Here is a 22954-nt window from a genome sequence, read left to right on the forward strand (position 1 = left end):
AGTAATATTACTCCCTTCCTGTAGTAAGTGAAACAGTACACAGATTGCAAAAGTTCTGCATTTTCCTAGAAAAATTAGTCAGATTCCTTTAATTCTTTATTTTGGCCCGTATATAAAAAATGGGGGGAGGGAGAGAAGAAGGTAGAATGGAGCACCAAAAAATAAAAACAAAATTCCCCAAAACCCAGAGAGTACAATTTTCAAAAGTACCCAATGACATTCAAAAGGACTTAGGCTCCTAAATCATTTAGATGCTTTTGAAAGTTTTATCCATAGTGGCCTTTATTCAAAGAAACATTTCAAATGCTGAAAAAAAAATATACAGTAGATGTATAATTTCTTTAAACATACCAAAAGCTTTTATCATGTTAGTGGGCTTCTTTCTATAATAAAATGGAGATTTCAGTGGTAACGCATTACATTTTAAGTTAAACTGCAAAGAAAAAGGCTTAACATTTTGTTGAGTACTGCATGTCTATTAGACACATACTTACACAAAAAAGGGCATCAGTTGAATAAGAGTCTCTTTTTTAGGGCTAACTGTGAATTCTGGCACAGTTTGAATAATTTTGTTCATAACATTCCGTAAGTAATTTTGTAGCTGTTTGCGTCGTTCCTCAACAAACTTTGCATCCTGCAAAAGGAAGAAAAAGTTGAATTGTACAAAAGATGTTTTCCATTCTAAAATGCCAGACAGCAATAATGACATGAATTCTGATTGATGACTTGTGCTTATCTCAGCCACCTGTAGCAACATATTATCTAATACATTTGCAGTCAGTGTAGACAGAGACAAGTCATGTTCAACATTATATAACTTGGTTATGGATAAAATCCTGTCCATGACTATCTGACATGATGCTGAACATAACTTATCCCTGTCTACCCACAGTGTATTCTTCCCTGAGAGAAAGGCCTCTTCTGTGGACTAAATGTTTTCTTTTAAAGGACTGTTATTGAGGCCCAGATGTCAAGCTCTTTCAGGACTAGCAATTTATACAATCCTTTAGGGAAATGGAGGTACTTTTCCTCCCTTCCAAGAAGTTTATTAATTCCTTCTCTCCCTGCCCTCACATCATGAACTTTTCAGAGGCTGGATACATACACCTCATGATAGACCCATATTTAACTATAAGAGCAGACATATCTTCCTCCGTTTAGTAACACATTTTGTTAACGAAATTTTACATAACAGTCTATTTTTTTAACTAGCATAATGTATCATTGGTAGGATGCTTTGGAAAAGAGGTTTTATTTAAGTGTTAGTGTTAATGTTTTACGTCTCTGGCACCAATGAATGGAGATAACTGTACGATTCCTCATTCCACTGTGAGACTTACAGACTGAAAGCCTAACAATAGTACATCTACTTAGATTTCATAACTTCAAAACATGCATATTTTTGTCTGTGGGAAACACAATTATAGTAGAGTATAATACAATCTGTCAGCAAGCATAATACACTAGAGTGAGACTGTAATGGATTTACTGAGAAATCAGACTCTTTTTTGTATTAGCGCCAACAAGCTATATCTCAGAAATTCAGGCATTCTTCTCACCTGGTTTAAATGTCAGAATATGCTCTTCAGGCATGAAGCCTCAAACTATTATAAGACAATTATAGCTTTCAAAGGACGAGTAGAGTTCCTATTTTGTGTAAAATGTGTCTAATCAACCATTGTTATTAATCTATCCAAGAAAAGTGCTTAGAAATGTACAAGTTCCTGTTTCTTGCTAAAAAAAGATAATAGATACAAATATGTTTAAAATGTTACCAAACCATTCCATTTAATCAAAAACAAAAAATTCATAGGCTAGGTTGCCACATATTGGATTTGAGTTTAAGGCTGGCTCTTCTCACTGGTAGACTCGGCTGCTCCGAGCATAAGGCTTAATTGGCCACTTGTCTGGATTTTGAAGCAGTACTGTAAAGTTCTGAGAAGTTTTGCCATCTTTGCCGTTAGGAAAAGTTGGCATGACAGAGGTATTTTTGGAAGAAGGGTTCTTTCCGAAGAAGAAAGGGTTCGTCCTAAAGAAGAAAATGAGATGGGATCCCAGAGGACTGGCTTTCCAAAATAATTTAAACATTAATAAAATTTTTAAAAACCAACAACAACAAATATTAAACATTTAGAGTTGCCTTGTCAAATATTGGAATGAAAGGCTCCAATTTTACAAATGCCTATGCATGTGCTTAACTTTAACTGCCAATATGTATTCTGTTCCCAGATTGCTAAATGTATAAGCCCCATCTACAGGAAGGAATTTTACAAAATTCAGTGCAACCATCAATTGAGCTGAACGGTCTGGAGCCCTAATGTAGACAAGGCTCCTGCAACTGGATGCATTTTTACCACTGTGGCAGTTAAACCTGCGTCTAAACAACATGGGATGAAACTCTAAGCCCTCTGAAGTAAATGGCCAAACTCACATTGACTTCAACAGATCCAAGATTTTATCCATGTTGTTTAACTTGGTTAAAAGCACCAGAAAGTGCCACTGTAGGACTCCCACTGGTAAAATATGTGGGATTTTTTGTAAAATTATCTGGTAAGGACATGACCCCAGAATACACTACACACTTTCTCTCCTACCTCACAACACCTTGCCTCCCTATGTATAATGTTTTAGAACTAGCAGAAATACCAAACTTCTCCATATTATATTTGTATTAGCCATATGCCATAGTATATACTAGTAATATATTTAAAGCAGCAGTGTAGTAGATTCCTATGTAAAAATATAGTCGTGTTTCTGTTACAAGTCTTTTCTCCAATTGTTTATAAAGAATCTGTGCGCATTTATCTGATAATAAATATACTCTAACGGCATCCATACTCAAAGGCGTCTAAAGGTTATGCAAAGCCTATTTTGTCCCCCCTCTAAAAATTTGAAACACATGCAGGGTAAAACAAATATGGGCATTTAAGTAGGTGAATACCCACACCTAAAAGCCCACAAGAGAAGAAGAGAGGCAAAAAAGGTCACTGTAAAATATGGTAACAGTCATAAAGGTTCTGTCATTCTCTGCTTAATTCCTGCCAATAACAGCAGTTACAATACTGAGAGTTTGAATAGATATTTCAAGAGTAATTGTTGGTCTGGATTATCCATGGATAGCAGGTATCTGAACTCCATTTCACACTATCAACTGCTCAAATCTATTCAATGGACATATCTATTCAAGGGACACTATCAGAAGACCTAACCATATCAGTGACACCATCCGGGTCTTGTTCACCTGCAAATCTACCAATGTGATATATGCCATCATGTGCCAGCAATGCCCCTCTGCCATGTACATTGGCCAAACCAGACAGTCTCTACGCAAAAGAATAAATTGACACAGATCTGACATCAGGAATCGTAACATTCAAAAACCAGTAGGAGAACACTTCAATCTCTCTGGTCACTAGAAGTGGCAATTCTTCAACAAAAAAACTTCAAAAACAGACTCCTACATGAAGCTGCAGAACTGGAATTAATTTGCAAACTGGATATCATCAGATTAGGCCTCAGTAAAGACTAGGAGTGGTTGGGTCATTACAAAACCTAAAGTTAATTTCCCTACTGTTACTCACACCTTCTTGTCAACTGTCTGTAATGGGCCACTCTCTTATCACTTAAAAAGTTATTTTTCCTCCCTTGGAATCCTGCTTTTAATTGATTTATCTCGTTAGACTGACCTCACACTTGGTAAAGCAACCCCCATCCTTTCATGTATTTATATCTGCTCCTGTATTTTTCACTTCATGCATCCGATGAAGTGGGTTCTACCCACAAAAGCTTATGCCCAAATAAATGTATTAGTCTCTAAGGTGCCACAAGGACTCCTCGTTGTTTTTGCTCTGATGTAGATACTATTATGAATAGGAATGTTAATTTTTGACAGAATCAGAAAGTTTATAGTTTAGCTGTGCAAAAATGTATTCAACTTTTACTAAAAATTATTCTGAAATCTATAAACTGAATACAGTACATATAAGGAGTTAAGATTAGTCTGTCTACAGAAGAAAGTATTGTACAGTACATGCTTTAAATGCTAACCATTTTCCTTCAAATGAATCATTCGCCATTAAAGACTGGTAGTACTTAATTTACCACCACTACACACAGCAGTTTGAGAAAAAAAATGCACTGATGTATCAACCAGGTGTTTTTTAATGATTATTGAAAAATAATTTTTGAAAAATTCTTGAAGAGTAACCTTGTGCTACTTTACTTGATGCAATTCACTCTCTAAGGTCTCTTTTTTAGCACATCGTGGTCAGAGCACAGTGACTGCTCATACCAAACAGAGAAACAGCTTTCTCCATGTTCTACTGCAATGCAGAAGGCAAGACAAATGTTCTGCTGAACAGAGCTCTCTATACAAGCTGCTAGAAGATACTAACAGTAGGAAATCTAATGCATGTAGATACATAATAGTTAGAATGGAAGATAATATTAATACTACAGGAAATTATTGCTGTATTGGAATGCAACTGTATTGATTGTTTTTGTCTATTTAAACTGTTACATTATTCAAGTAAATTTTATATTTGCCACTTTCCTATTTAGTAGACAAATTTTCCATACAATGCTGTTTCAGTGTATTGTAAATCAACTTAGTATAGTGCCTGCTGAGCTGCTAATCTGCACAACCCAATTTCACCTGCATGTTGAATTCTAACACTAACGTACAATATTAAAAAGTATTTTAGAATGAATTTTGCACCCTTAGGACCACCTGCTTCTACCACATATGCTACAGATCAGGCATTCACAAACTTTTCATAGTGCAAACTACATCTTAAGACGGCTTCCTCTCCCATTCAGAATTGTGTGAAAAACTGCTCCTTCCATTTTTAATTGTAAAATATCACTGTGACAACTATAGCAATTGCTTATATGACACAGTAATATTAGCAATATATTTTAGCTATCCTTCATGTGATAATTACTCTATCCTTTTAGAAAAAAGGTTAATTAAATGGCCTCTACTTTTGTCCTTCATTTCATCTTCTCTCCCATCTATTTTGTTGCTCTTTCCCTTCTGCTCCCCTGATCTTGCTTCTATGTAGCTTGGCTCACTTCTCATTTTCTGTATGTTCTCTCTCGTTGCTTGTTCTTCCATTACCCTGGGACATGCTACCTTGTCACTTGGCCCTTCTGCTCTGTTCTGCTGGTTATGCTATCCAGTCATTCGGTTCTCTATTTCTGTGCCCCCGGACAGAATGCCTGTACCATTCTTTTGCTTAACCATTCTTTTCTCCCCTGGATGTTCCTCTTCTGCAAATGGCTCCTTGAGGGAGCCCGTTTACGTTCCTCCAATATACCAGTGGGTTTTACAGGGGCAGCTAGGCAGAGGGCAGATGTTGCACTCCATTAGTAACTTTTATTTCTGCTTAAAGTAGAGTCCTTTTAGTTATATGGCTAAAGATGATTTTTACTTGTTAATTTTTTGGTAACAGAATTCATGTTTCTCCAATGTGGCCAGGGTCACCCAAGTCTCTGAAAGCAAAATTTGTCATATTAACACAAAAATTAAAATTCCCCATACCACCAAGTGAAAAAAGCGCAAAGTACAACCAGTTTCCAATGGCTCCATGCAAGTATGAGGCATATAAAATATATCTTATTTATTAAAATCACTAAATGTACTGTTTATTAAATGTAGGCTCTATTGTTTAAATACTTCAGTTTGCAGAATCTACTACAAGGATAGTTTAAAAATCTTCAGGCAACTGAAAACAAATTTGTCTCATTTTTATATAGTTTCTCTAATCACAGTTAATTTTAAAAAAATACAATGATACATATATCTGAATGTGTTCATGTATGTCATTCCAAGCATTCATTCCAAGCCAACCAAATTTAACATCAGGGCTGTAAAGTTAAGGTGCATTGTCCTTCATGGATCATGTTTCTTATGAATAGCTTTTGAGTACCCTCCGTATTTCTTTGTATGAAAAGCAGTCAGCCGGCTAAGGACACCACTTAACTGTGCATGTACCAGTGCTCTAAATAGGCATATTTGAAACTCTTCTGGTTTAGCTCCTAAGCTCCCCAATCAAAGAATGCATTAGAAATAACAAATTTGGATGAAAGCCCAGCTTGTAGAAACTGCCTAACAGCTCTGGCAGTCACTTAATGAGGTCTTACAGCTTGTGATTTCACTGTTTTTCTTCTACTACTTTCCTATCATAATTCAATTATGCATTAAAAAGTTAATAGAGAATATTGAGAGTTAGGTCTTGCTTAAAAAAGGAACAGTCAAGGCTATTTATTAAGATTTCTTTTAGAAATTCTTAACTTTGTTTTGAGACAAAAACTGGTCGTTGTAAATTAAGAAAAGATGTTTCATAACAATCAAATATTTTGAAGGAAAACTATGTTATAATATTAATAAAATACAATAAAAGAGACAAAAGATTAAATGCAGTGGGGCATGCATTTCTTTCAGTTAATTGAAAATGAACAAATAGTAAAATGAATAATTAAAAACACAATTCAAACAAACAAATACTGAATACAGCATGCCGATAATGACACTAATTGCTGCTTTCCATTGAATGTCTGTGTGAACCTTCTGTACAATGACCGTGACCAACTGTGATAGCTATTGAAAAGGTTTACTTTCTGCAGTATGTTTCAGTTGCGTATGTGGTTTTAAAATACTACATATTATGAAAGGACGGAAGTCACTTTTACTTACCCATATCTGAAAACTACAGACAACCAACTTCCACCTTGCTTTTAATTAATCATTATATCTTTAATATTGTTGGGTGTGAAATTCACACCCCTGTACAAAGGGCCTTCACAAAAGGTATAAACCACTGAGCTCCCACTTTGATGAATTAAGTGAGAACTAAGTGTTCTATAAGCCTTGTGTTAGCCATCTACATAGGGTGAATTTTACCCTGAAAACTAGAGACATGGTACACTTGGGAATGTAGTTATTCTATAGTGCAGCTTGTTTCATTATTCTGAGGTATGCATAGGGGTCACAACATAATGTAAAAATATGTCTGAGAATTTATTTTTATTACAAGTTTTATCTCTTGAGATTGAAGCAGCAATAATTTAGTAATTATTTCTAGAGACCAATATATAATTACTAATTGGTAGGAAGAACTTCCTTTTATTGTCAATTTAAAGATTCTCATAGGGGACATCAGTGTGCAATGAATAGTTAGTCATTATGGAACTATTTAATGGTCTCGCAAACATTACCAAGTAGTTTTTTTTAAAAGAAGCATTTGCTAATAAGTTAACAGCAAAACTGAGAAAAACATCTCCATCCAATTGAAAGAAAGTTCACAGTACTTTTCCTTCCTTAGCAGAGATCTTTTGTGTTTAACATCTAATATCAATGCTAAGAATTTTGATCATGAACTAAGCAACTTAAGATGTCCTGTTTTTTTTGGGGGGGGAGGGGGGCAGAGACCCCTCTTATTTTGTGAAGTATGGTTTACTAGTTTCATACATTTCTAAATCCAGATCAACATTTTATATCTTACCCAACTATATTATGATGAATCAATATTTTCAGACACATCTTTGACACAAACTAGGAATGAGTCACAGTTTCATTTCACACCTTGCAGGTATGGAACAATAAAACTAGGAAGTTGAAGTCTAGTTAAATAAACACACAAAGATATGAGCTGAATACCAAGCTTCTGTTTTTGTGAGTGTGTGCAAGATTAAGCATATAATGCAATCCAACATGGACCATACTAAAAAAAAATTCCCATTATTTTATGTACGTAGTTACTTCAAAGACTAATATTTAAGTATGACTAGCTTTAACAGCTGTCTTATCAAATTATTACTAATAATTACAAAACACTGGCCCTTTATTTGATTATTATACTAGAAGTCTATTCTATTATGACACATGATGTGTGAGTATGACATACTGGGTGAAATCCTGGCCCTACTGAAGTCAAATGGGAAAGTCATTGATTTTGAGGAGGAGGATTTCATCCCATATATTTTTGTCCTATCACTTCAATCAGTAAGGTTTTCAGGCATTCATATATACAACTAACCATTCATATAGTACCAAATCTGACCATTTTTAACCTTTAATTTTCCTCGGCAATAATATTTTCAACTAAGTCATTACAATTACATTAACATTTGTTTTTCATATAAAAATGAAGTTATTTTCTCTTACTTTCATTTATAGGCATAGTACAGTTATTTAAAAAACTCTTCACAGCCAAAAACACGTAGCTAGGTAGGTAATTATAACCACAGAAGCAGAATGTTGAATGTACGCATTGCCAATTCCTTAGGTCAAAACAAGGAAACTCACTTACTGTAGATAATTATTGTATACAGGAATTCTCAAACTTAAACTCTGCATATTGTCAGAACATGTTTTGGGAAGGCAGATTTCCTATTTAAAAGTGTTCATTTTAGTCTTTAAAATGCAACTACTTTCCTGATGTTTGTTCCAATAAAATGCAGCAAAACTCCCAAAATCTGTTTTCAACATGCAGCTTTTAGCAGACAACAGTTCAGAACACTGTGGTGTATATTTGGTGGTATATGTTTTATCTCTTATACAAATACTGAGTGATCTATCATGAAATTTTGCCATAGGTCATAATATTTATTATTATTATTATTTATATTACCTTAGCACAGGGGTTGGCAACCTTTCAGAAGTGGTGTGCTGAGTCTTCATTTATTCACTCTAATTTAAGGTTCTGCGTGCCAGTAATACATGTTAACGTTTTTAGAAGGTCTCTTTCTATAAGTCTATAATATAGAACTAAACTATTGTTGTATGTAAAGTAAATAAGGGTTTTAAAATGTTTAAGCTTCATTTAAAATTAAATTAAAACGCAGAGCCCCCTGGACCGGTGGCCAGGCCCGAGCAGTGTGAGTGCCACTGTAAATCAGCTCGCGTGCCACCTTTGGCATGTGTGCCATAGGTTGCTTACCCCTGCCTAGGTACCTACTCATTGACCAGGGCCCCATTGTGCTAGTGCTGTGCAAGCACTGAACAAAAAGAAGGTCCCTGGACCACAGAGCTTGAACGCTAAGTATAAGACAAGAGACAGACAGATGGTGGAGTACAAGGAAACTATGAGACAATATTGGTCAGCGTGATTGGCAGCAGTCTCAGTGCACCAGCAGCCTAACACTGCCAATTTTTTTGTGAGCATCATGGAAAAGGAGAGTTTTGAGGGCTTTGAAGAAGGAAAATGAATGAGTTTACCCAAATACCCAAAGTCATGCTGCCTACAGTGGCTCATGATTGTGAGTGCCTACCTCAAGGCAGACTGTCAAAAACAGGGCAGAAACTCCAAATTGGTGGTATGTGCTAAAATTATATTTCACCAATCCAGTAACATATATGAACTCCTGGATCACTATACTAGTCTTACGGTGGAGTCACAGACAGTCCCTTTGGCTTCTCCAGTCTATCTTGCTACCCAAACAAGCTGAACTTAGTGATAGTCACTTATACCAAAAAGTCGTAAAATATTCAGGTTAGTTCCAGTCCCAAGAGACCAGTCACTTATCTTGGATCAATTGGTACCCTATATATTACACCAAAGACAATGCCAGTAGCCAATCCTGTAATAACCTATCTAAAGATTAAACAACAAGTAACAAAATAAGATAGGTTAAAGCAAGCAAACGTATACACACAAATGAGTTACCATCTATGATTCCTAAAGATGACAGAGATGTAGTAATCTGTCCATTCAAAATGTCTTTCATGGCAGACCCAGGTTGACTCTGGGGATCTTTACTTTAGTTTACTGTTTCTGGCCCTGTGAGAGTTCAAACAGCAAAGAGATAACCATTTCTTCTTCTGAGCATCTTTATACAACTTTCCCCCAGGCTTTAAGCCAATGGGACAAGGGCTCCTGAATGTAACTTCTTCATGGGTGGATGGGGCAATGAACAAAGCTTTTTGTCTTAGATGGTCCAGTAAGTCTTGATAGTCCACTTGATGAGTGGCCACTCTTCTGTCTGAGTTCACAAGTTCAGAGTGGATATTTTTACAATTATAAAACAAACATTTACCTTGTAGCATGGAATACAGACATTATAAATCAGATTAATGCAGGCAGCAATTTACAAACATTTCATTGAGTCTAAACATGAAATACATTCTAATAAGACTTATACCTTTTCTGAATAAAATTAACATACAGATGAGCTGGTTTGGTTTCCAGTTATGAGTTTGTCAGTTCTTAGCTAACGCCTATGGCCTTGGCCAGAGCTGACACTTGGTTTACCAGTGTCGCACCCAAAACCAGGTTTATTATCAAGAATTACTTTGCCACACTGTAGTTGCTGCCAGGTAGCAGTGAAATAAGAATGGGATCAAGCTTCTCACATACAAAATACAGTTGGTACATAAAAGGTCAAGACAGTAATTGTCCCAGAGCCTGGCCAGTTCTTTCAGAAACTAAGCTTATAAATAGGTGACTGCCCATGTGAATATTGTACTCTTTTCAGTGGACCTAATTACCTGCAACAGAAATATTTTCTTACGATTATGATTACTAAATTATACTTTTCTTCTTTACACACTAAAGGTCATGGACAAGATTCTGCTTTTAGTTATGCTGATTAGCAGAGTAATTTTATATACTATAGTTGAGTTACTCTTGATTTTCAGCAGTATTACAGAGAGTGGAATTTGTCCCTATGTCCATTTAAAAGTTTCTTCTCAGAGAAGTCAGATTAACCTTGTATGAAGTCCTTCACCTCCATCTAGTATTTGGGGCACTTAAAAAGGTTGTGTCAAAGAACTGTCAGGGAGAACTTGTTGATATTGATTTTAGGAATGTATCCCCCTCACCTGCCAACCTGAAACCTTAAACTTCCTATTTGGGTGAAATGGGAAAGTCTTACTCTGAACAGTGGATAGTCTGGGAAGATCATTGAAAGACGAGAGCTTGCAGGAGGAAAGATCCAGGTGTCATAGTCAGACTGAGAGCAGGGTTTGTAGGTCACTGGCATCTGTAATTTTGGAAGTGTCTAGTAGTCTAGTTTGGTTTTCTGTAAACAACTTCTGTTACTGCTGGGTTGCCTACATCTCTTATGCTCTAGAAAGGACTGAGGAGGATGTTTCTGAACAAACAAAAAAGGGAAGTGGCCTCATATTGCATATTTTCTGGTCTGTTTGCATCTCTCAATGCTCTCAACTTGGGGTTTGGCTGAGAATTTGCAAATGTCAGAATTTTACTTAACTTGTTTTCTACCAACCCCTATAATAAATACTTCCAAGGTTTAAGATAAGATTCCAAGTGAGTATGTGTGTTTGCATGTAAGAGAGAGAGAGAAACATTTTTTGCACTTTCCTCACACCAGCTCGGGTCTAGATAGACAGTGCAGTTTTTCATACCCTGTTGAGGAGCAAGATGAATAATTTTCTCTGTATAAGTTCCAGCTGAAGACATCAGAACCTCCAACCACCACCACCACCAGCAGCTTTCCACCAAATCCATGCGTGAAATATTATTCTGGAAGACTGTTAGACAATTTTAAAGAGAGATGAGGGCCCACCTATTTTTTCCTAAACATTATTGTAACTGTCTTTACCTAGGATAGACATCTTTACCTATACAACATTCTCCTTGAAAGAAAAGCTTTCATGAAATCTGACACTATGATAGAAATGTTATAAAGACCTCATGTAAAATACTATGGATTTTGATAGAATGTTCTGCATTCTCTCTACTACACAATGAAAACATACACTATTGCGGCTATGTGTGGGACCAAATTCATCCCTAGTGTAACTCTCTTACTTACCAAGTCTTTGACCCACTGTGTCAATACACAGAAAAAAACTACATAAAAAGGCATCTAAACTTTCACAGCTTTTATATACACTGACTTATTCTATTCTGAACATAACATCATCTCCTCTTATTTATTTATTTTTTTTGGGGGGGTGGGGAGGGCGGGGAAGGAAATGAATATTACTGTTCCTGCCAAAAATTTCTTCCGTCTTCTATACACAGGCTACACTTCCTCTGGGTTTTCTTCCCCCTTTTCCAAAGTCAAAAGAAAGCTCTTAGTAACATTCATTGATTAAAGTTTCATCCTTCTCAGCATTCTGAATAAAGGTAAATGATAGCCAGGGAGAGAAGAATTTAATCCAAATTCAGCAGTACTGCAATGCATTTCAATATAACCTAATTTTCTTCACCTATTCATACTCTATCTTACTAACTCTGTACCCAAATACTGTATATAGTCGAGTTCTGAGACGTTTTCTTTGTCCATTATTAGATTTTTTTAAAGGATTTAAAATTTATCATGCCACTGAAAGCTTTCACATAAGACCTAGTTAATGTAAAAATTCACTTACAGAGAATTACAATCATTGTATACTATATGCGTGTATGTGCATATGCTCATATAAATACATACGCATAAAAATATACATATACACACAAATAAATCAGCAAAGTTACCCTTGCTCAAAATTAAGTATGCAGATTTGAACACATACATGCACACACAGTGGGAACAATGCATCTTTGTGGGTGAAATTTAGACATCAGTATTGAAAATCGGGATTTTAATAATATTAAGAGTTGGATTTAAACAGTTCTGAGTAAGGAAAATCAGTGTAGAGGTGGAAGGCTGTGATGGTGTTCAAGAAATAAAATGCACATTTTGCATTGCTCAACAGTGACCTCTCTCCAGATGATTACGAGGCAACATTAATCAACTCCAGTAGAACACTTGGATAGATGGAGTGAAGGAGACAAAGTATGAGGCTGATTCAATGCTTAAGGATATTTAGATAGTTCAAGTGGAATGGAAGCAAGGGAATAGGGAGAATCATAGGTAATACTGCTTTTTCATCCACAGAGAAAAGAGATATAGTAATGTTTACCAAACTATGGCCCTGATTCACCAGATCACTAAAGTACATGCTTATCTTTAAGCATATGCTTACGTGCTTTGTTGAATCACGCTCCAAATGAACACCAGGATCTTATATATTTCCTCAACAAAATGAAGGATTTTTTTAATTAAAGAATTTTTGAGAATTTTACTTGCCATTGGCACATACATCACTTTTTTAAAATAGGCTTTGGACTGGTTTGTTTTGGATGGAAACCAGCAGATTCTGTAGATCTAAAAATATCTTTTTACAGACTGTTTTGAAAAACTGGTGCAGTGCTATATTTGTTTTCAAGCCACATCCCAAAAGGATATTTTAAAAATATTGGTATGCAAATGTTATCTATTACTATTACTTTAAAAATTGCTACTATCTATAGCACACTAATTATTGCATAGGGTTTGACAATTATTAAAATAAAATATAGAAACTTTTAAAATACATTTGCACTATAGAACATACTGGCTCTTTCTTGTCCCCAATTCTGGAAAGCAGATGTTTAAGTATTGCCCTGAATCAGGACCATAGGTAGATCTGCTTGTACAATTCCATGTTTAGAGTCTTCATGAAAACACCTCAGGAGGACATGCAGAAGAATGACGACGAACACATGAACGCATTTAAAGCAGCTGGTCACAACTTTAATACCTTTAATGTTAAGAGGGGGGGGAGGTATTCCCCCTTTAACTACCAGGGCATTAATTGGGTCCAGTGAGGGGCTGACTTCCAGACAATACAACCAAGCCAGAGGGCTGGCTTCCTCAGTTAAACCCCTTCTATTCAATTCATGATGCAGCCCAGTGCTGCATCCCATCACCCTTCCCCTGAGAAGATGAGCTCAGTCTGCAAAAACTTAAGATCTCTTTTCAATCCACAGCTAACAGGGTCCACCAGTCACTCCTGGGTCCTGTGCTTAGATTTACTCCATGATCTGTCTCACAGAGGCTGGGTTTATCGATGGTCTTATCGATACTGGCTGCAAGTTGTGACATTACTTATTGAGATTATTATCCCTTACTCATTAAAAAAAACAAAACCCACGATGCCTCATATTTTTATTATCCCCACATGCCAGCCCTCCAGGATACTGTGGGGAATTGAAAACACACTGGACACCCCACCAATCCTGCCTGACAGAAAAAGTCCTTTCTGGTACCAAAGGCTGAGTAAGTTAGACACATAGCCAGTCTGGAAGACCAGCTCTGACAGCTACACCACCTATAGGGCAGCTCTGAGCAGCAAAAATGTCTGCTGTATGCCCAGGAATGCTTAAACACATGGAAATTGGATGGGGATGGGGATGGAGAAAGGAGGAGAGGGTTACTGGAGCCAATCTGCTTTCTCTATCCCTCACTTCTGATTTGGCCACTGGGTGACTAGGGTGGGTGGAACTACACTCACTTCACTGCAGTCCCACTGGACATACAATCCCCACAGGTATTCTGGGAAAAGGCAGAAGAAAGGGGTGGCGGGGTCAAAGGGAACACTCAGCTGCTAATCGGAATGTCAAAGGTGGCCATTCCCTGCCTCTCTGATCAAAAATCCCTCTTCCCACACTAAGACAGGAAGGGATAGTAGATGGAATCACTGGACTCTGCTGAACAGTAAGAATTTAGGGAGGGATTCAGGTGTATTTTTAAAGCACCTAGGACACATCTGGCACTAATTTACACCAGTTAATAATACTGTACCTAAATTCTTAGACCATAAAGAGCTTGTGTTTATCAAAGTTCATGTGAAATGTTTGTTAAAATAAAGTTACCGTTCATGTGTATTAGCCACTTTCAAATAAAATAATTCTATATTTTAAAATAGTTTTTCTAACCCATTGGCAAAGAATTTACATTCCTGATAAACTGAAACGTTGCAGGCAGTTAAACAAGCAAAACCTTTTTTTTAGATGGTACAAGTATCAAAATGCATCCGAGGAAAATATTTTACCCCCATTGTTTGAAAATGAAGTTAATTTCACCCGAAATATTTATGAACACTATCTTTGGCGGAGATCATGTGCCAAGTTTCTGCCCACAGCAAAGTGTTAATGCCAAATTACAACCCAGTATATAAGGATGTATAACTGAAATCTTGACAGATTTTCAACTACACTGGTATTGGCATGCAATATGACACTATAAACCTGAAATTCAGAGTCTGACATAACATATTTTATATTAGCCTATTTTGCAATTTTCATTACAGGAATGGTACTTCCAACTTGCAGTTTGAGCAGTTTCAGACCAATGTTGGCCTTTAATATACATTGTTATTGCCTAACAGGTGGTTAACACTGGTATTCAGCTATTATTAGTGGGCTAGCTCACTTAAAATGTTCCAAATACTTTTCACAGACTATTTGAAGCAGTACATTGTCATCATTATTGGGCATGATTTATGGATACGTAAAATACTTCTATATTACAGCTTTGACACTGCTGTAATCAACACAAAATACACCAATTTTGTTGTCCAAGAGAATGACTGCACCGCAACTAAAAGTGAGGCAAAAGTTGTCTGGGCTTACCCAAAGAAGGCAGCTCTGCTTTGTGGTTGCGGGGGGAGGGGGGGGAAGGAGGGAGAAAGGTCAGAAACTGCTGCAAAAGGTGCTTTGCAGCAGTGTCTCACCCCCCCCCCCCCCGCCCCTTCCCGCAGGAATATGCATAAAGGTACGAAACCTTGGTCTCTACGTCCAAGGAGCAAGGAAGCCAACACCCACCCTCCCTCCCCTAGTGGAGGTGAATGGCAAACTGGGTTAGGATCTCCTGTGGGCATTATGCTAGTTGCCCTTTTTAAAGCGGGGCTGGGAAGGAATTCCCCCCCCACACACACCACAATTGGCTTTGGTGGAGTGTGGTTTTTTTGCCTTCCTCAAAGCAGGTGTGAGGATGGACCTTTTCTGGTCAACAGAAAAGGTGGTAGGCCATATGTGGCAACTTATTTTGTAATATTGGGCAGATTTTCAGTGCAGGTACTCCATAAGGAGAACAGCCAGTGACCAGATAAATGGCCTGGTAAAGGACTTAAAAGGAGGTCTTGGATAAAGGAACAGAACGGGGGAGGGGGTTCGGGGACTCCTATTACTGGTACAGCAGGGAGCCAACCCCCACTGTTCTCATAGCCCTCCTAAACCCTCTCACGAGGCTGGTGGATGGTAAGGTCCAAGCCATAGGTTGGCTGAGACCTGGATGGAAACAATGTGGGGCTGGTGAAAGCCCCAGAAAAGTGAGCTGAATAGGCATGGATTAAACAAAGGGGGGGGGGGCTGGTGAAAGCCCCAGAGAATTGATTTAAATAAGAATGGATTTGCCTGCACTGTACACTTTATCTGCTGGGTAGTCCCAGACATCTATATAATAAAGTTGCGGCCAGATTAAAACCTGTAACAAGTCTCCTGTCCTTCTTGTGGAATACCCAGACAACTGTTTAGCATTTAACCTCTTTTATTGTTAATACTGAGAGAACAACTCAGTAGGGGCCCAATCTGACTCCAGTTAAAGTCAGTAGAAAACTGCTATTGACTTTAATAGGAGCGGGATTAGGTTCTAGAATATCAGGCAATGCATACTCACACACATAGCTGGCAGTGCTCTTACGCAAAGAATAATCTGTTAGTTCAATAAGAAAAGAAAGTCAGATACTTTTATTCTTGCCTTGAAGTTCTGTGAAGAGTCAACTTCTTTGCCAGTCAGTCTTAATCAAAATGCCTATTATATTTATGTTCATGGCACCAAAGTGGTAGCCTAACAGTAGGGTTGGCAGTCAGAAGCCCTTGTGGTAACTAATTAAACCTTAGATTGCTGAGACAGTTTTAAACGGCTTTGCACTGAAAGATTAATTAGATAACTGTCTACCGTATTTTCCGGCGTATAAGACAACTGGGCGTATAAGACGACCCCCTAATTTTCCAGTTAAAACATAGGTTTTGGCCTACTCTAAGACTAGACCCCCCCCTTCCGACCCAACACCACCCCCTCCATCCCATCCCATCCCACCACCACCCCCCAACTCCCCCCCAACGCGCCCGCACCCCCTCCCCCCCCCCCCCCCCCCCAGAACCTCCCAGAACCTCCACCCCCCTCCCCCCCCCTCCCCCCCCCCAGTCCCAGGCCTCTGGCCCTGCTGCTCTGCGGGGCGCCCCAGGTCGGAGCTGCAGCCGCTGGGCCCGCCCGGCGGCCGCAGGCCGGGCGCGCCAGCGGCGGGGGCGCCGGGGCCGGCGGCCCCGCCAGGCGCCGACCGCGGGCGGCCCGCCCGCCCGACGCCGGCCGCGCGAGAGCCGGGCCACCGAGCCGCCGCGCGGCCCTCGCCTCCGCCCGCGGCCGAGCGCTGGCGCCGCAGCGCCGGGGCGGCCGACCGGGCCTCGGCCCGGAGGAGCCCGGCGGCGGCCGGGGGCCGCCCCGGAGCGCCGGGCGCGACAGCCCGGCCGACGAGCCGCGGGCGCGACCGGACCCGAGCCCGCTGCGGACTCCGACCCGACCCGACACGCACCGGGCCGCTGCCGCCGACGACGCCGCGACGACGCCGACGCCGCGCGCGCGGCGCAGGCCGCGGGGCCCGCCCCCCCCCCCGCCCCCACCCAACCCCGCCCCCCCCGGGCCCCCGCAACTCCCCGCCGGGCGGCCCTCGCCGACCGGCGCGCCACGCCCGACCGCCGACGGCGACACCGACCACGACCGCGCGACGGGCGCCCCCGCGCCCGGCGACGGCCGACGGCGCCGCGCCGACACCGCTGACTCGCCCCGCCCGGCGGCGACACTCCGCCGGGGCCGGCCAGCGACGGCCGCGCGCCCACGCGGGCCCCCGGGCGCGCGGCCGGCCCGGCCGCCGCCCCGGCCCGGCCGCCGCCGCCGAGCCGGGCCGCCAGCGGCTGGGCCGCCCGAGGGAGCCAGGTCGAGCGAAGCAGCCCGGGCCGGGAGCTGGCTGGGAAGGCCCGCGGGCTGGGGCTGGGGCGCAGGGGCGCCGGCCGCCCGGGGCTGGGCCCGCCCCCCCCACGCCCCGCCTCCCCCTCCGCCCAGGCTTCCAGCCCGCCTTCGCCCGGCTTAGGCCGGGAGAAGGAGGGAGGAAGGAGGCAGGCGGAGGGGAGGAAGGGGCTATTGGAGCTGCCCTGCTCTGATTGGCTGGAGCAAGCCTGCTCGGATTGGCTGGCTGCGTAGCAGCAGTTAGAATACACCGCTAGAATACACCGCTATGCAGCGTGCATGTACAGCACAAGCAGACAGTACATTGGCTGTACATATACATACAGCGCGCACATAGGCAGCTTGCTGTTTGTAGGTTGTTTTTAGGGGTTGTTTATATTTAATTAAAAAGATTGTATTTCTACAAATATAACAAGGAAGGTGGTAACATACACTCACACAAAACCATGGACATTATTTAGGCTCAAAATGCCCATCCTATTCTCATGTGTCAGGACAGAACCCACTCGCAATAAAAAAAATAATTTAAATTTATATAAGGTCTGTATCCACATACACTATTTCTCTCACACTAAGAATGAATATGCAAATATCACCCCAATATACCACAGTCATTTCAACTTTATGAGACTTTAAATGCTTTCATGTGTTTGTATTTCTGAAGTATTATTTCCTCGGTACAAATTTTAAACAATAAAATAAAATATACTGTGTAGTCTGCTGGCTTGGTAAATTTTTGAACAACTTAATCCAAGTAAGCAGTATATCTTAAGCAACAGTGAGTTGCTCTTATGGGAATGAATGATTTGGTTCACAGTTTTCATTAGGACTAAGTCTGGCCATTCTTTGAAGCATCTGGTGCAGCTAAGATGAACAGGTTATTGGCAGCTACTGGCAGCTACTGTGTCCTGTGCAACAGCAATCCTCCCAGCACAGGGTCTCCTCACTACAGGCTTTTCACACTTTGCTGCTCCTATCAGCAAGTACACCCTTGATTAGCTTGCCCGGTTGTACTTGTTGCTAACAGCAGCATACATTCTAGCCAGATGCAAGCAGTTGGCTCTCCCCCTCACAATGTCGTGTGCCCCTATGTGCTGGCTATTATGTACTATTCTGCCTGGTTGACTGCGAGAGAATTGTAGGGCAAAAGGAGGCAGAGAAGATCTCTATACTCTAACAGTGCAGAAATGTAAGACTTAGAAATGATCACTTGAAATATCGTATTTGTTTTTACTGCTGTATTTCTGCTGCCTCGGCCCTTCCCATGTACTGTTTGGAAATAATGAGCAAACTAGATAAAATACATGGCAAGAAAGTGACCTCTCAAACTGAGCACTGGTTATAGTTTTCCATGGACGGAGATATGTTCACTTGCCAAGACAGGAAAGAGTTTAATGAACTAGAGTTTGCTAATATGTGAGAACTGTATCATGCATTTTTCCTACATATACTCATGAGCTATGGGTGAAGAAGTGCCAGACTGATAAAAGAGACCTAGTAACTAGACTTTACAAATAATGGAGTTAATACAAATATCTACAATTTTAAGTACTCTGTGAATATACAATAGTTCAGGAAATGTTTGCAGACATTATCTGAGAAATTGTCCTACCACAGAAGGTGCTGAGTGCTCCCAACTCCCATGACCAGTTCTCAGAAACTCAAGTCAGAGTAATTCTAGTTTAACGATTGACTTTATTTCTTTGAGTATCCTGAGGTGGATAATATTGTTGCCCCTTCTTCCAAAGTCATTAGTGTTGCATTTCTGACACCAGGGTCAGCACTCTGCCAAGTGGTAGCACAGAGCATGGCCTTGCTGGGTCGTTTCTAGCAGGGTAAAAATCAGTGACATGAAGTTTATATATATTGTCTAAGTGTAATTTCCTTGATTTGCACTTGTATATGAGTCCTGAAATAAGACGGTCAATTAGCATGGACAATCCCTTCTTTCAGGAATCTCAGCCCAACACCAATGTAGAATTCCTAGGGAGTAACTCTGCCTCAAGAACTGTTTCTAATCAGAGAACAAGGCAGAAAGCAAATTCTCCTGCTGCTCATATAGTTCCTTCTCCAGAACTCTGCATAACTGCAAACCATCAGCAACACTGCATGTTTTCCCAAAAGTTTAAAGTTAATCACATATTAAGAAAAATAACTTGGAACACTATCTGTAACAGCATCACCTGAGGACAGCTGCCATAACATTATAACTCTAAAACTGTAGTAACACACAAACCCACAGCTTGTTTAAAAAATTATGAGTAAATTCATGAATAAATCATCTTCAGGGCTGCCCAACAGCCTGATAGAGCCATTTTAATTGAAAGAATGAAATACAATTAAATAACCACCCCTATGGTAAGAAAGCAGACATGGCAATTCTCTATTATTTTACACAGTTACACAAATTACAGTAGAGAACTGCAGGCTTTAGAGGTCTCCTGTTTCTAAGAATCTTTTTTCCTATTATGATGACTTGGGAGATTCGTCTAGTGCTCTCTTTTTCAGCCCAGTATAATTAAAGAGCAGAAATCTAATAAATAACAGTAACAGAATGGTTCAAAAAGTTTGAAAAAACCCCAACTTTATCCAGTAGCCTAAGTTGGAGCAGTAACCATCAGCTACAATAGTTGTACTCTGTCTCAGTGCTCACAAATGCTGCAGTTTTCTTTTTTCCTTTTCTCTTTCTCAGCAAGTCTGAAAACCTCCTAAAGAGCAATAAAAAAAATGGGAAGAAACTGCACAAAAGCACCAAACGTAATTTTGAAAGTCACCTGCAATACATCGTCCCCTTAAAAATCTGCAGTATCCACACAATCAGCAAGGTACAAAAATCATTCTCTGAAGTCTCCAGGAAGCAGCAGTTCACTAACAGTAGTGTCCTCTGTCAGAATTCAATAAATTGATTCCCTTATCCACTGAAAGTAACCTTCAAATAGAACTTCTTTGCTGATAACGTGCCTCATATTTCTTGCTTGGGTGTGAGTCTAGTAATCCAGGATGAGGATGCCTGCTGAAGTTTGGCTACAGAGAGCCACAGAACTGAGGGCGGTATGCTACACTGAGCCAGATGATGGTTGATGTAGCCTTCTTTAGGCTAATTTCTCCTTTGACATGTTGCAACCAGCTATGCTCTCTGGGGAATTCTCTCTTTTTTTTTTTTAAAGTTAAAATTAGATAACTGATGGATATTCTTCTACAGTGCATACTAACTAAACTGAATGCACTTTAGGATATTTTAATATATTTGACATCTGATTAACTGATCAGTAAGTTCCCAGTGGTTTGTTTGAGTTCCTTTTTAAAACCTCTGAGAAGGGTTTTTGGAGGGTGCCGACATAGCCATATGCAGGATGCAAGACCTCTCCCTCTGGGCTAAGCATCTTCAAAACCTCTCCCCTTCTGTAAATTTATTCCAAGAATTATTGCTAAATCCTACCACTTTTCTCCCTATGTCACTACCAAAATCCATTCCTTCTGCTAAAACTCTTGCCATTCTTTGATCATTTCTCACCTTGACTGATGTAACCTACTTTTCTCTGGCCTGCCCCCAGTAACTTTTCATCCAATCCACTCAAATGCTGCTGATAAAGTTACCTTATTTTCCAGCTACTGACCATTTCACCACAACTTTTGACCCCCATCACTGATTTCCTCTCTTTTATAGCATTATATTCAAATACCTAACCCTTATCCTTCAAGGCACTACATAATCCTCCCACCACTCTGTTTCCATTTCCATGTCACTCCTAGTCTCAGTTTTTAATACAAACTCTCTTTTTCTATTCTCGGTCTTGGATCTTCTTTCATTTTAATCCCAAATTTAGAGCAACCTCACTCTTCTTTCTTGCTTGGTTCACTCTCTTCTTGTCCTTCAATTCTTCTATGAAGTCTTCCTACCCTGGTCTGGTCCTCACTGTTATTTCCAGAGCCTTCAGCACCAGAGTTGATTGATGTTCTTTACCATGAAAGAGTACTTGAGGATAACATGTGAAAGACACATACTTTACATTTAAAATGGAGCAACTTAAATATTAAAGAAATCGTTATCTTCGTCATAGAAATGTTTGTACAATGCATAATCTATCCATTTGGGATGTGACATTCTATAAAGGTAAAACATGATCTATATGATAGAAGAGACTAGTGTTTAGGGATGCATAAAAAGAACTCACATAGATTCACCTCTTACAGACTGGGATGTGACATGATGTCTGATCTCTTGAAAACCCTTTGTTAATGACAACTCATGCACTTTCTACTGCCACTTTACCACGGATTATCAGCATGTCCAGGGAGCTGAAAACTATGTCCTTACAGAGGGGAAGCACTGGTGGGAAAGAGAGCCTAATACACTAAATAAATTCAGGAGTCCAAAGCTACACCTGCCTCTGTGTCCACTTGATCATCGATCCCGGACCAGGCTCAACAGGCTACATGGCCACTCATCCAGAGTTGCCGGAACTATGCACTGGCTTGGCCTGTTTTCCTCCCCACACTATGGGTATGTCTACACTACGAAATTAGGTTGAATTTATAGAAGTTGATTTTTTAGAAATCAATTTTATACAGTCGATTGTGTGTGTCCCCACTTAAGACCATTAACTCGGTGGAGTGCATCCACAGTACCGAGGCTAGCGTCGACTTCTGGAGTATTGCACTGTGGGTAGCTATCCCACAGGTCCCGCAGTCTCCGCCGCCCATTGGAATTCTGAGTTGAGATCCCAATGCCTGATGGGGCAAAAACACTGTCACTGGTGGTTCTGGATAAATGTCATCAACCCCTCCACCCCCCATGAAAGCAACAGCAATAAATCGTTTCTCGCCTTTTTTCCTGGGTTACCTGTGCAGACAACATACCACGGCAAGCATGGATCCCGCTCAGCTCACCATCACTGTATGTCTCCTGGGTGCTGGCAGACGTGGTACTGCAGTGCTACACAGCAGCAGCTCATTGCCTTTTGGGAGCAGATGGTGCATTACGATTGGTAGCCATCATCGTCGTCTTGTGGGTGCTCTTTTAGCCAACCTCGGTGAGGTCATTTGGGGGCGCCTGGGCAGATAAGTGTGCTCCTGGCTGGCCTCGGTGAGGTCGGTTGGGGGCGCCCTGGACATAAATGGGAGACGATGATGGCCAGCAGTCGTACTGCACCGT

General features: G+C 40.5%; 1 protein-coding gene across 16 annotated transcripts in view; it reads right to left on the reverse strand.

The window, feature by feature from the left end:
* Positions 1-22954, reverse strand: part of SNX29 (sorting nexin 29) — a 484058-nt gene that overhangs the window by 84000 nt on the left and 377104 nt on the right. For 9 of the 16 annotated variants that reach the window (XR_005585770.1, XR_005585771.1, XR_005585769.1 and 6 more), the window contains exon 20: positions 495-634. The exons of 1 other annotated variant lie outside the window; for it this stretch is intronic. Coding sequence is in view for 6 of the 15 variants with exons in the window: in XM_039492890.1 (XP_039348824.1) it covers positions 495-634 (140 nt within the window). In the remaining 9 variants the exon portion in view is untranslated. Of the gene's footprint in view, positions 1-494; positions 635-1926; positions 2030-20355; positions 20508-21532; positions 21758-22954 lie in introns of those variants that run through there. 6 more of the 16 variants (XR_005585777.1, XR_005585774.1, XR_005585776.1 and 3 more) reach the window with 6 other exon arrangements.

The sequence above is a fragment of the Mauremys reevesii genome, linkage group 10 (genome assembly GCF_016161935.1).
Source record: "Mauremys reevesii isolate NIE-2019 linkage group 10, ASM1616193v1, whole genome shotgun sequence".
Lineage (NCBI taxonomy): Eukaryota > Metazoa > Chordata > Testudines > Geoemydidae > Mauremys > Mauremys reevesii.